The 14,647-nt window shown below is 46.9% G+C and overlaps 1 protein-coding gene across 5 annotated transcripts in view; it reads left to right on the forward strand.

Annotated features, from left to right (window-relative positions):
• Positions 1–14,310, forward strand: part of KDM4B (lysine demethylase 4B) — a 72,542-nt gene extending 58,232 nt beyond the window's left edge. For all 5 annotated transcript variants that reach the window (XM_048287688.1, XM_048287687.1, XM_048287689.1 and 2 more), the window contains 8 exons: positions 2,184–2,260; positions 2,450–2,505; positions 2,980–3,088; positions 7,981–8,166; positions 8,665–8,829; positions 9,523–9,642; positions 10,544–10,636; positions 11,329–14,310. In XM_048287688.1, the coding sequence (XP_048143645.1) occupies positions 2,184–2,260; positions 2,450–2,505; positions 2,980–3,088; positions 7,981–8,166; positions 8,665–8,829; positions 9,523–9,642; positions 10,544–10,636; positions 11,329–11,514 (992 nt within the window). In that variant the 3' untranslated portion in view covers positions 11,515–14,310. The remainder of the gene's footprint in view (positions 1–2,183; positions 2,261–2,449; positions 2,506–2,979; positions 3,089–7,980; positions 8,167–8,664; positions 8,830–9,522; positions 9,643–10,543; positions 10,637–11,328) is intronic.
• Positions 14,311–14,647: the final 337 nt, after the last annotated feature.

Raw genomic sequence — 14,647 nt, forward strand, 5'->3', positions numbered from 1 at the left:
TGGAGATTGTACAGCATCCAGTTAACATTTGTGACGAATTACTGTTCAGCTGTTTGATCTTGACAGATGGGGAATCTTACTTGACTTGCATCAGCTGGAATTACTTTTGTTGTTGCAATTTTAGAGTCTGCAGGTCCCTGTGCAGCTCAGCAGGGCTGGGGAACTGGAAGGCAACGTTTGTTTCTGTGCTGAATCCCTGATTATGGTCATTTCTGGCTAATAAGGCCGTGAGATGCAGAGTGGGTGTGAGGAGAAAGATTTCATCCTTCCTTGACAATTCAGGGGTGCTGCATCTTGTCCATAGTCCAGTCTATCAGAATGGTTTCTGTGGCCAAATTCTATTTAAGGACAGAGGGATGTGGGCAAGATGATGTTAATCTGCAGGCTCAGATCTGAAATCCATCTTTTTTTTTTAGAGAAACTCAGTTTTATATTTTGGCTGTGCTCTCCCCTTGAGGATAGGACAGGACAGGTGTTAAATCTGATGGAGGCTCTAGTGCCTGGTTGTTTCCTTGTGCTCTGTGACATCCGTTTGACTTTGCTGCAGAGAATCCATTTGCCTTTATTGCAGAATTGCAGTGGTGAGGTGTATTTTGGCTGCCTGTAAAACCAGCTGGCAGCCTGTGTGTTCTTGGGAAGTGCCCTCTCAAACTGTGCCAGGTTCCAGCAGCCAAGCCCTACAGAGAGAGGAAGGTTTGTGAAGGTTTCTGGGCTTCTGAGGCACTGACAAAATCCATAAAAAGAGCATATTTTTCTTGGTCTGCTTGGATTATCCTTATGGGGCAGCCTGGGGTTCAGTAAATGGCACTGTTCTGCCCTCGAAGAATCACAGAATCATTGAGGTTGGAAAAGACCTCTAAGACCGTCAAGTCCAAACATCAGCCCAGCACCACCACCCTGCTCACCACTAACCATGTCCCCAGGTGCCATGTCCTTGTATTTTTTGAACGCTTCCAGGATTGGTGATTCCACCACTGCTCTGGGCAGGCTGTCCCAATGCTTTACAATCCTTTCCATGAAGAAAATTCTCCTGATTTTCAGTCTGAGCCTCCCCTGGTGCAGCGTGAGGCCATGGTCAGGGTCTGGCTCTCCCTCAGCTCAGTTTTGGACTGAACACCCCTGTCCCTGTTCTAGGCCTGGGTGGAATCTGCTTCCCTGATTTGCCATATGATGAAAAGAGACCTCAGATGTGGAGAGCAGCTGCAGATCCATAGTATTGACTTTTTTTGACATGCTGTTTATCTGGTTAAGTGGATGATATTTATAAATCAGGCTGTGGTGGCAATCCCAGTGCTTTCTGAATGTCTTCTTTTAAGTTTGATTCAGTAATCTGAGATTGTTGTTCCCAGCTGAAATTTTCTGTTCAGTTTGTTAGGATAGGTGAAGGCTGGATGGGATTTTGTTAGGAAGGATAGAGGCTGGATGGAATGAGCTGTGTGTTAGTTGAGATGCTTATCTTTAATTTTCCACTCACTTTACAAGCTTGCAGGAATCACATAGATCTACTTTTCCAAAACTATTTCTGTGTCTTTTCCCCATTGTTTTCAGTGACAAACCTCAGTGCCTTTTATAGAATTGTAAGGACTTTTTTGTTCTTATTTCCTTGTCTTTATAATGGGCATAATACCGCTTTACTATTTTGGTGTTGCTGTAGGAGGATTTGGTGCTTGCATGTTACAGTAATTGATGCTCTGTAAAATGAGATGTTTTTAACACTTCCTATAACCATAAATTAAGATACTGTTAACCATGTGGAATGCAGGTATTTAATTTCCTTGCAGTATTACTAGACTTCTTCCTTGTGACACCACACGCAAAGATAACTGCTTCAACCTTGCCAAAATTCAGTGCCCTTACCTGTTTTGATGTGTGAGTGCACTCCAGCAATGATGGCATCACCTTGGAGCCCAGTTCTTGCCTAAAGAAACAAAGTCTTGCTATTGTAGTCCTTAGAAAAGTGAAAAATAAATGTGAGGCGTACCTGTTTGTGGGGTTTTGGTTTGTTTGGTTTTAGACCTGCTGGTCCCAAATTCTGCGCCCCCTTATGACTTTTATCCAAGCCTGTTGAATACAGTTCCTCAAATACTCTCAAAGATGTTTCTGAACTGAAAAGTCAGCAAGTCAGTACTAAGAAATGTTGGCAAACCTCTGCTGTAACAAGGCTGTGACTCTGTTTCTTCCAGGCTGTTACGGGATACGCCCAGACCTGGTGAACGAGAGCTGGTCGTGCTCGCGGTGCTCAGCCGGCGCGTGGGCAGCGGTAAGGGCTGGAGACAGCTCAGTTCCCACTGGATACTGCTGGGATCACTCAGCTGCTTCCACAGAGATGAGTGGTGGGAGGGTTCAGGCTTCCTTTGACATCCCAGGTGGGGTGCAGTCATTTTCTGGGGAGGATAAACAGCCTGGCAGAGCTTTCGGGTCCTGTTCTGAAGGATTTGTGTTCCCACAGGAATGCTGCCTGTGCAATCTCAGGGGAGGAGCTCTCCAAATGACCACTGATGGCCGGTGAGTGCTGGCTTTGAGTGTATTTTCCTTCCATACTGCACCTCATCTCCTTATCTTGTGAATTTGGTCTTAATGATCAGTGTAGCAGCAAGTTTTGGGGTTTTGGAGGGAACTGCTCCTCGCTGACTTGGCAGGATGAGCCTGAGTGACTGTGCTGCCCTACACTGCACCAGGCTGCTCAACAGCAGAGCTTCTGAACTCTTGCTGAATGTGGTTGTTTCTCAGAGAAAAGTCTTCTCAGAGAATGTTTAGTATTGTGCAAAATCGAGTGCAAAAGAAGGTTGATCTCTGTTGTTCCAGAGACATTTACCTTGTGCCACCCTGATTAACAGTCAGTTGGGAACGTTGCCAAGGCTGCCAACCCCTGGAAATGTGCCTCGATGCTGAGGGAGGCAGGGAAATGTTAACTGCCCTCCTGAGCATTTCATTCAAATAATGGCAGGCCCTGATCTGTGTCTTCACTTTGCTCCCCAGGTGGGTCCATGTAATCTGCGCTATTGCTGTCCCCGAGGCGCGTTTCCTCAATGTCATAGAGCGTCATCCTGTGGACATCAGCGCCATCCCGGAGCAGAGGTGGAAACTGGTGGGTGTCTTTTACCTGGGGAGAATGTTTGGGAACAAGAGCCAAAGGGTAAAGCTGTTACTAGACAGAAAAACATTGTATGGATTCGTAAAGAGATTAAAGGTGATCTCGCTCTCACTTCCAAACAAGAGCTCTGGGAAGCTGCATCGTTTGTGTCTGCCGAGCACTGCCAGTGCTTTGACACACAAACAGCTCTGATTTCCAGAGCTGCCTTTACTCTCTGGGAGTGTGCTGTAGCCTGGGCAGAGCCTGGGACTCCTTCCCACCTGCAATCAGGTGTAAACTGCCTGAGAGCTTCGTTTACTCCAAGTACGGCACAGTGGGAGTGCCAAGGTACGTGGTGATAGAGAGAAGCTCATACATTGCTGACTTGTTCATCTCTAGTTCATCTTTCTTCACAACATTTCTCTTTTTCTATCAAGAAAGCTCTTGTAGAAATGAATAAACATTTCTGTGACCCTGACTGCAAGGCAAGACTGCAAGGATTTTAATACAAGCCCAGCTCCACGTTGTTATTTAGCTGTGTGGCCTCATCCGAGGGATTAGTAATGGACGATTCATTAGCTCAGAGCAATTTATCTTAATGTTAGTTAATGCTCCATCACTATAGTGTGTTATTGCAAAATAAATTGTGCTTTTGCTGCTTTTTTTGGTACAGAAGTCAGCTGGGTGACACAGTGTGGGATGGGGAAGGTGCTGGAGCAGTGATAGATGGGTTAGCGCTGATGGATTCGTTAACAGAGCTGCTACTTAGTGCAGGGAGCCTGGGTGAGAGATTAGGAAGAACCTATCCCTGCTTCCAGAGTTATTTCTCCGTGGTGCAAATGGGTTTTTGTACACAAATGTGAATGTAAAAAGCATTCATTATTCAGCAGGAGTGATGGGGCAGCGCGATGCCAGGGTGATAAATCTTGCAGCGGTGGCTCTTTATGGATCAGCTGACACTTCCAACGTGCATCCTCTTCATTACCAGCACTTGTAACGCTGAACTTAAAATCCTTTTACACAAGATTCACTTGTATTGCTTAATGGAGCCTCACAAGGAAACATGACTTAATTCTTTAACCCTTCCTTGGCTGCCTGGCAGTCCTGCAGAGCCAGGGCAGTATCAGTGTGTGTCAGACTCTGCTGCTTCGTTCTGCTCCGAAGTGTAGCTGTGTCATCCAGAGCCTCTGCATGGACCCACTGTGCCCATTTCTCCTTCATTCCTCAATTAAAACTGCAAAGTTTCATAGAATCACAGAATATCCTGAGTTGGAAGGGACCCCAAAGACCGTGAGTCCGACTCCCGGCCCTGCACAAACACCCCAACAATCCCACCCCGAGAGCATTGTCCAAATGCTCCTGGAGCTCTGGAAGGAAATTTTGTTTGATTTCTTCTGTTGTATTCCATTTGCACCTCATGTTTTCTTCCTGTCTCAGGGAATGTGAGATTTTTGTATGAAGTGCCTTGACTTATGCAGTCCAGTGTTGGAATTTACAGGCACATATTCCTTATGCTGCTGTTAGCCAGAGCCTGGCTTGTAGCTCAAATGTCAAAGCCTGGCTTTAAGCCCTTCACTTGGAAAGTTTTAGAGTTACGAATTAGGTAAGGATTAAACAATTAATTTGGATGGCAGAATCCAGAGGCAGTGGTGCTTCCAGCAGCAGCTGTGGTGTGGGGTGTGAGGTACAAAGGGAGTTAAAATTGGATAAGATTGTGTGGAGAGACTCATGAGCCATCATGGGGAGTTTTAGGATTCTTCAAAGGACTTTGCAGGTAATTCCTGGAGCACGTGAGGAGTCAGTGGAGGGGTGCTGGGGGGGTGTCTGTGCTTTGCGGTTTAGCAGCTGCGTTTAGGAAGATAAACTGAGGGGGACTAAAAGGTGATGGCGTTGGAGCTCCTGACTTTGGCAATGATGGACTTGGTGCAGTACTTGATAAAACTGGGGAGATGACCTTTGTTGCTAAAAAAGATGGAAAATGAGAGCAGGAATGTTGTGAAGGGTGAGGACAGCTGATGTGAATGGATGAGGGTAGTGGAGGAGAGAGGGGGTAGGGGTTAGCCATGATTATTATTTGATTTTTTAATATGTTTGTATTATTTTAAGTTCCTGTGATGAGGGCTGAGGTACCAAGGAGTTGCAGTGATCTGGTGAAAGGTGTATCCTGTTCTCTAAGCATGTGCCAGATCTCCCTGTGTAAGCACAGACTTCTCAGTCCATTTGTGGGTATGGCACCATTTTCAGGAATGCAGTTTCCTGCTCCTGGATTGATGGCACATTACAGGCCTGTGCACGTAAATTATTTATGACGTGGAAATTTGGAATAATTAGCTGTCATTCCTCAGTGGAGTAAATGAATTGCAGTGTTCATCATGCAGGAGACAGCCCATTTCTTACTCTCAGCTGTGACCTGACTCTGGTGTGCATTTATTCCGAAGATTTCTCTCCTGTGCTTTAGACTCTTTTCCCTCCCACAGAAAATGCCTTTAAATCTCCATGTGCTGCTTTCCCACAGCACTTGGCACTGGTGTTTCTGTCCATCCCATCTCCCACACTTCCAGGTCTGCATTTTCATACGATCCCAGACTGGTTTGGGTTGGGAGGGGCCTTGAATCCCATCCAGTCCCACCCCTGCCATGGCAGGGACACCTCCCACTGTCCCAGGCTGCTCCAAGCCCCAGTGTCCAACCTGGCCTTGGGCACTGCCAGAGATCCAGGGGCAGCCCCAGCTGCTCTGGGCACCCTGTGCCAGGGCCTGCCCACCCTCACAGCCGAGAATTGTCACTTCTTCCATCTCCATCACTCCTTACACTTCAGGCTCACTGTCACTCACATTTATCTTTTGATCAGATTTACTCTGAATATCCCGTTGGTGCAGCTCTTGTGCCTGTCACAGGGAGTTTGTGTGGGCACAGGGTGGCACTGGGTGTGTGCTATTCCTGGCTTGGCAGAGCCCTGTTTGCATCAGGAAGGGCAGATTCCTGCCCTGGGGGGGTTAATGCTCCCTGAGGCCCCTGGGTGTCAGCAGCTGTCCCTGCTGCTGGGACAAGGGGATATCGACAGGTTAATAATGGGATCTGTGCTATTGACTCCCCTCAGTCCTGCTGTGCACTTTCCTGGTGCTTATCTGCCTCTGGAACATGGTTTGCAGAGCGATAAAGGCTCAGCTTATTAAAGGCTAAACCCACGTTCTGGCAGCACTCAGGCTCTGGCTTTGAATTTCCTGGCTTTTGTTCGTTTGTGTAAAAAGGCCAAATTAATCTTTGGTGTAAACAAACTGCCTTCAGTTAATTCATAGGAAGGAATGGGACTTATGTCATGTGAATGTGGGGCACAGCCCAGGCAGGGAGGGGGGTCTTGCACAGGAATAAGGAAGAACAAAAATCTCCTTTTCTTTGCCATCTTTTGCTTTCAAGGAAGAGCAGTGCTCCTGGAGAAGGAATCCCAGAATGGTTTGGGTTGGATGGGACCTTGAAGGTTTTGGGGTTCCACCGCATGCCATGGTCAGGGGCAGCTTCTGTTCATTTTAACCAGTGAAAGGCACATTTGTCTTATGTGTGATATTAATTTTGCCCTGATTTGCCTTGTCCCAGCCTCAGATAAGGTAAAGAAGCTGCCCCTGGATCCCTGGAAGTGTCCAAGGCCAGGTTGGATGGGGCTTGGAGCACCCTGGGACAGTGGGAGGTGTCCCTGCCCATGGCAGGGGGTGAATGGGGTGAGTTTTAAGGTCCTTCCAGCCCACACTGTTCTGGGATTTGCTGATCAGTGACAGATTCCTTAGACTGGAAATGTTAAAAACTGAGCGGTGTTTCCAAATGGATCCCTGGAAACATCATGCAAGCATCCATTCCTTAGACTGGGATTCCCCAAATCTTCTTTTTTGTATTTCTGAGGGGCTGGAAACAAGAACTGGTGCTGTAATAGGGAGTGAGGAAATCTCTCTTGTTCCCTCTACAGCTCCTGCTCACTGTCAGTGCCATCAGGCTTAGGATTTTTAGCTTTGAGAAAATGCAATTTCTTTTTAAAGCAGTCACATGTCTTACACTGATTACCTAATAACTGGCTCTGCTTTGCAGAAAATGAGTGTGAAAATGTCTCCAAGATTTCAGACCTTTTCCCCCCTGTAATTCTGGTGTTTTGGTACAATGTTTTTATTTCTTTTGTTTGCAAAACTGACTGAATTATCTACAGTGGCTCATCTGACATGGATGCCAATAAAATATTTATGGTTGATATGCTTATGCATCTAAAATAAACCCACAGTATTTTTGTTCCATTATATGATTTTATATTCTATGAGATCTAATCGATACAATGTCCCATTAAATAGAACAGAGCAAATTGCTGCCCAGTTACTGTGTTCTTTTCTTTCAAAAAAATGGAAATGTTGTTTTCCAGTGCTGCATCTGAGGATCCAGCTGCTGTTGGAATTAGTGTAACGTAGATGCACTGCTGTATCTGAGGGGGGTGAGGGCACAGGTGCAGTAGTTCTCTGGTACCACTGGTGGGTGTTTGCCTGGTTCCAGTTCCCTCAGCCCTCCAGTGAGCCCAGTCCAAACTGGAGTCCAGTCCGTCCCTGCCCAGCGTGGCTCTGCAGGGCTGAGTGACTGGGAGGTGCTGGCATGGCCACGGGAATGGTGAGGTAGGGAAGGACAGTATCTGCTGGAGTTTCTTGCCTTGCAGAGATCCCAAGTGAGTGCACGCAGACACTCGTGGCCATGTGGGCCCGAGCCCTTGGCACAGAAGGTCACTTCTGGCTGTGCCTGCTGGGCCTGGGTGCTGCAGCCGCGGGCTCTGCGCCGTGCCAGGTGCGGTGCCACGTCCCGTGGGCGACGGTGTCTCTGCACAACTCCAGGCTCTGCTCCTTCCCAGAGATGTGTCTGAGCCCCAGCTGTGTTCCCTTGCAGAGGTGTGTGTACTGCCGGAAGCGGATGAAGAAGGTGTCGGGGGCCTGCATCCAGTGCTCCTACGAGCACTGCTCCACGTCCTTCCACGTGACGTGTGCGCACGCGGCCGGGGTGCCCATGGAGCCCGACGACTGGCCCTACGTCGTGTCCATCACCTGCTTCAAGCACAAAGCAGCAAACCAGAACGTAGGCTTGGGGCTGGGCCTGGGCTTCTGTGCTGGGGTGTGGGATTGGGGATTTTTTGGGGGTTTTGTTGCATTGGTTTGTTTCTGGGGTTTATTAAAATAGTTTCTCCCTGCCTGTGTTGGCTCAAAAAGATTATGTGCTTTTAATGCAGAATGATTGTCCAGGAAGTCATTATTGGGGATGGCTTTAATCTGCAAGAGACCTGGTTTAGATGGGGTATTGAGAAGGAATTCCTGGCTGTGAAGGGGGTAAAACACTGGCACAGGGTGCCCAGAGCAGCTGTGGCTGCCCCTGGATCCCTGGCAGTGCCCAAGGCCAGGCTGGACACTGGGGTTTGGAGCAGCGTGGGACAGTGGGAGGTGTCCCTGCCATGGCAGGGGTGGCACTGGATGGGATTTAAGGTGCTTCCCACCCAGACCATTCCATGATCCCATGGGATTTTTGACACAGCTTTTCCGGGTGTGGCTTGCAGCTGATTCCCTGCTGTGTCCCGCACAGGTCCCGTTCCGGAGGGAGGTGGCCCTGGGGCAGACAGTGATCACCAAGAACAGGAACGGGCTCTACTATCGCTGCAGGGTCATCGGCACCACCACCCAGACCTTCTACGAAGTGAACTTCGACGATGGCTCCTACAGTGACAACGTTTACCCCGAGAGCATCATTGTAAGGCAGCTCTGGGGCCACTCCTGCATCACCGAGTACAAACTGTTATCTGTGCCTTGGGGTGGAACAGTGAAGCAAAACTTAACTTTTTCATTTTAAGTTGCTGCTTGCCTAGAAAATCTCACACTGCTCTTCATGACAGGTCTTGTTTCTGACATTATCTCATTTATTTTTTGGTTGCTCTACAAAGATGTGATCTTGCTGAATGCAGATGACTTCACAGAAAGCAGTGTTTGTTCTAGGTTTCATCCTATTTGTTTTGTGGTTGAATAATCTTATTTTTCAACTGACAAGTGTGATTCATGGGGGAAGCAGATTGTCCGTAAGCACTTCTGGTTCAAAACAGGGAATTCACTTAATAGAGGGAATGTCTAGAAGGGCTGATTTGTCAGCTCATGCATTGCCTTCCTGATTGTGCCACTGATTCACTGCATTGCCCTGCTTGTTTTTGAGATACAGGAGATGTGATGTTTTGGGATTTGTAATGAGAAATGTCCATGAACTGGGTGCTGTCAGCAGAAGGAGCTGCCAGTGTTGATTCTGGTCTCTCAGGCTGGTTTTGTTTGAGATGCCCACAATTAATCACAAGTGCAGAAACTTATAGCTCATTATAATGTTCTGTGATTTTAGCACACCTCTGGCTCCTGAGCTCTGGTGGAGTTGTGTCTCTGACCCCTCTCTCTCTGTCCTCAGAGCAGGGACTGCATCCAGATGGGGCCCCCTCTGGAGGGGGAGCTGGTGCAGCTGCAGTGGACAGATGGGATCATCTACAAGGCCAAGTTTATTGCAGCCCAGATCAGTCAGATTTACCAGGTGAGTGTGGCAGAGGGATCCCAGCTCTGGGGAGCTGCTCCAGGGTGGGAGAGCTGAGCCTGCACCAGGGATGGGCTGCTGGAGCTGGGCAGAGCAGGAGGAGGATTTGAGAGCACAGATGATTTATTCCCTCTGAGTTTGTCCAGCCTGAACTTGACACCCCTATTAAACTGTGCTCTGTGTCCTTCTGCTTTATCCAGAAAAGTGTATTAAAGTCTTGAGCAAAGGAAATAAGAATCCCTTAAAAACTTTTAATAGTTTTAACATTTTGCTGTGCACGTTTCCATGAATAAACATCCCTGGAACATCCGATGCATAATTCATGATATAATCAGTGCTTAGCAAAAAGGGTTTCATGGGAGGAGTTTTTTGTACCTGGCTGACTATTTCTGCTGGTTGAAATACAAATGTACTTTAGTAGCTGGAGTTGTTTCCTTGTGACCTGTGAAAATGCTTTGTTTAAGATGAAAGAAATTCTTATTACCATGTTGGCCTGAATGCAGGGCTGCTTTTGTTATAAGTGAAAAGCTGCTTTTTTCAGGATGTGAATCAAAAATCAGTAGAAATGTGAAGTGCTGTGCCTGGGAGGGGGGAGCAGAGGTGCTGGGCCAGCTGGAGCACAGATATTTTGGGATCCATGGAGCACTGAATGAATCCACTTGGATAAGACAGAGGTGCCTGACCAGCACTGAAAGCAGCACTTTTTGAGTTCAGCATCCTCACCAGAGCTTGGGAGTGCTCGTTCCACAGCAGCCCTGGAGACGTGCAGTGCCAGGGGCTGCATCTGTGGGAGCTGGCCCCTGATGCTTCCTGCGTGTTCCCTGGAGGGCCCAGGTGTGGCACAGGCCGGGAATGGGCTGTTCAAATGCTGTCTCTGATTTCATCTTCTGCCTCCCTGCAGGTCGAGTTTGAAGATGGTTCTCAGCTAATGGTAAAGCGTGGGGATATTTATACCTTGGAGGAAGAGCTTCCCAAGAGAGTCAAGTCTCGCCTGGTGCGTACCAAAATAGCAAACAATAAACCAGCTGCAGCTTGCAGAGCCCCTTCCCATTTTCTTCATGTATTTTTTAGACATTAGGTGAATGCAGCCTCCAGTTTCTGTGGCTGTAAAACTGCTTGTCATTCCCAAAATACACGGAGTAGAAGAAATCCTGGCCATGAATGCTTGAGAGGCACAGAAATGATTTTCCCTTGCACGTGTTCAGCTCAGAGTTTTATTTTCTCTGGTTAAAAGATTATGTTCAGATCATTTTACACCATATGAATTCAGTTATAGAGAGCCATCCTGTCCAAATGTGAGCTGAGCTGGACTGCAGCTCAGTGGTTTCTGGAGAACTGATTATCACCGTGGGACCAAACTCCTTTTTCTCACCAAACTGGAGATTTAGAGTGTAGCTCTTACCTATAAATCTCTTAATCTACAAGATCAGGCGGTCTTTAAGTGCATACAGTGGAATTACTGAGCCTAGAAAAGATGAGGGATTTATTTCATAGCTTTTTTTGGTTCCAGACTTGCTGGGTGTTTTCAGACCTGGTGCTTTACCCTTTCAAACCATTTCATTTAACCCAGTGATGGGACTGGAGAATGCCCGGGTTGTTCCCGGCTGCCCCGGCGCGAGGCACGACCCGCGGGTCTGTCCCTGTTCTCCTGCTGTGCCTCTCATGGTTGTTTTGTGTCTCCTGCAGTCCCTCAGCACTGGGGCCCCTCAGGAAGATGTATTTTCGGGAGATGAAGTGAGAGCAGCCAAGCGTCCCCGGCTGGGGAATCCAAGAAATCCTGAAGAATATGGACAAACCCCCGATTACTTGGCCTTTATGGAGAGCCTGTTGCAGACACAGTACCAGCCTGGGACTCCGAGCAACATGTTTTAACCAGGATTCATTCAAAATATTCAATTAACCCTTTTTGAGTTCGTGGAAAAATAAATACAAAACTGTGGAATGGAAGACCAGCCCTGTGCAATAGTCTGCTGTGAATTTCTTTCATCTCTTGGTTTGGACTGCAGGAAATCCCTGTCTGGCTGCTACCTCGACCTTGCCAGGAGTTGCTGACCAAGAGCTGGGGAGCTTGGAAACCCTTCAGCTTTTCACACGGAGACTTTGGAAGAGTTTCTACAGATGGAGCTTTGTGACTGGTTCTTTTTTTTATGAGGAAAGGGTTAAAATTTAACAAAATGACTTTTTCAAATCTGTCAAACTTTTGTCTTTCAAGGTGCTATTACATTGACTACTGAAGCAGCCTTTGGAATCGTGTTTTCTGTACATAGACGTCACCTTTGTGAAGTTTTCTATGAATGAGCATTATTAAAAAAAAAAAAGCAAGCAAAAATAGGAAAATGAAAGTTTCCACAAAACATTTTTCTAGATTATGGCTTTAAAACAAAATAAATGAAATCCTCCCCCATCACCCCCAAAGGAATCAGGACTGATGTTACAGCGGGGAGAGGGAGAGCAAGAGCAGATGTCCTGGAATGTTCTGGGTTCTTCTTTTGTAAAGAAACACTATCTTTGTAAGCTGGGGAAGGTGGGGGAAGAAATGTTCACAGCTGGGATGTTTCTTACCATTCGCTCTCTGAAAGCCCTGAGAGGGATGTTGGCATCGCTGCCACGTCACCAGGGAGGGACTTAGGAAGAAATGGCCAGGTTTGGGTCATTCCTGTCATCTTCCTTCCCCATCTTTGCCATCACAGTTGCTTTCTAGTTCAAGATCAGCATGGCTTTGAGTTCCAATGTGCCACCCTTGTTTGGCAGGTGTTCTGTTGCTGCTTGTGTTAGTTCCTTACGAGCCGCCCCCGTCCCGCTGCGGTGAAAGCTCTGAGGGGCTGCCCCGGCTCCCTGGCAGCACTTCTCCCTTAGGAACCTTTCTCTTTTCTTTGTATTTTTATTTTTTAAATTTTTTTTTTTTTTGAGTTGTGCTCTTTACAGTGTGAGAATCATTCCATGACAGAAGCTTGGGAGGTGTTTGTATGTTTTTCTTTTATCTTATTAAAGAAGAAATTCCCCAAACATCTGATTGTCGTGACATCCTTTCCTTGAGTAAAGACTGAGCCTTTGAGTTACTCCTGGGGAAGAGGAGTGCAAGCCCTGCCTTTGATTGGACTCAGCTCACTGAGGATTGAAGGAGCACTAAAGGCAAACCCAAACCCTGAAGCATTGAGTGGGCAGCTCCCACCTGGACGCTTGGAAATCACCTCCGGCCGAAGAGCTGATGTGGAGCAGTGCTTGGGAAGCAGCCTGATCCAAACCCTGCTGAAGTCACTGGAAAGTCTTCCACTCTCTGGAGGACCTCAATCAGTTCAGAGGGAGAGAACAAGGCAGTGCTGGTCCCGAGCTGCAAAGGGGCCGTGGCAGAGCTGGGGAGGTTCTGGTGAAGGGGGAGAGGGCATCCAGACCCTCCCCTCCCTCCGCGCCCCGGCCGGGCCAGCAGAGCAACCTGGAATGCTGCACTGCAATCTTTTCCACTTAATTCCCTGAAATTACTGGATGGAAAGAGACAATATTCTTGTTTTCATTATTATTTTTTAAGCCCCTTTGCAAGGTGGTTCTTGTTCTGGGGAGAGGCTTTTAAGCAACGCTCTGGCTGGATCTTTAAGGGAATAAGTGGGAAGGATTTGTGGGCTAGCAGATGGTAGATTAGCATCTTAAGAGACTCCATGGGTATTAAACTGTCCTAGTGAAAGAGTGGAGATAGAATAAAGCAATTTAATTTTTTTTTACTTTGGTTTTGTTCTCCCTTGAGGATTGGAGTTCCCGTCCTTTCTCCTGCCTCTGCTACGGGTCCTTTCTGTGTGTGTGGCTGCGCGTGCGCGGTTGTAAGACCTTGCAAACAAGGTTCTGGGGTTTTTTTTTTTGTTTGTTTGGGTTTTTTTTGTTTTTTGTTTTTTTTTTATTTCTGAGTTTTTGACATTTTCAGTAGATGTCTCCACGAATAAAACCAAACTGAGACTAATAAAAGTTTAAAAAATTGGCAAGGTTCTCCCGAGCCTCGGTTGTTCCTCCTACAGAGCTGTCTCCTGTCGTTTGAAATGTGATTAAATAGAAAACTTGCTGTATAAAAGACTAAGAATGTTGCCAGGCCACGAGAGAAATATTTAAAACAATTGAAAGAGAAATTTAACCAGCAGAGGATTTTTTTTTGGAGGTGGGAGGGAAGGGTGGGATGGGGTGAGTGGTTGTGAGCGACGGGGAATTTCCTCTGCATGTTCGAGTCCTGCAATAGCACCGTTGCTGTATCCATATGTAGTACCTTTTCCAAATACTATTTATATTGTAAAAACAGAAGTGTGTTTCCTCACCCCATATTCAGATGCTGAGTTATGTTGAAACATGAACCTGGAACTGTTGAATGCCCTTCCTTGGTGCAAGGGTTTTCTCTCTTTTTGTTGATTTTTAAATCCCTCTTTTTGGTTTAGGAATGACTTGTGCAGATTCGGGATAGTGGCCATATTGATGGTCTCTGGGCATCAGACTATTGACAAGGAAATAGGAAATGCACATTCCTACCCCTTCCTCCAGTGAAATATATTTGTGTCTGATTATGTGCTATACAAATAATGATTTTTTTCTTTCTCCCCCTAGATTAAGGCTGTGATGTATTTTTTGCCTATTTTTTTTCTCTGCCTCTAGGCTCAAAATGAATTAAAGGCTGTTGAGCATTTCAGAATGACACTTTTTGGGGGGTTGAAGTCTCTTCATTTCTAAGTTTAAGGTCTTGTGCAGCAGGAGGTCGTTGAACCTCCTCGAACAGCATCTGCCTGAAACCATTTAAACACCTTAAATTTCCCATCCTGAGCTTTTTGACAAATTCCTCTCCAGTTATTGCAGGATGAGGCTGGTGCTGCGGGTTATATGAAAGAAAAGAAATCTCCAACTTCCAGTCTTTTGCAGCTTATTCGTTTTCCTTGACATGATCTGAGGACTCGTCCAGTGTGGAGGAGCTGCTGGGAGGAACTCTTGGAACTCACACCCACACGAAGCTTACCTCTGAGGTTAAGGGCTGCTGTGT

The sequence above is a fragment of the Corvus hawaiiensis genome, chromosome 28 (assembly GCF_020740725.1).
Source record: "Corvus hawaiiensis isolate bCorHaw1 chromosome 28, bCorHaw1.pri.cur, whole genome shotgun sequence".
Lineage (NCBI taxonomy): Eukaryota > Metazoa > Chordata > Aves > Passeriformes > Corvidae > Corvus > Corvus hawaiiensis.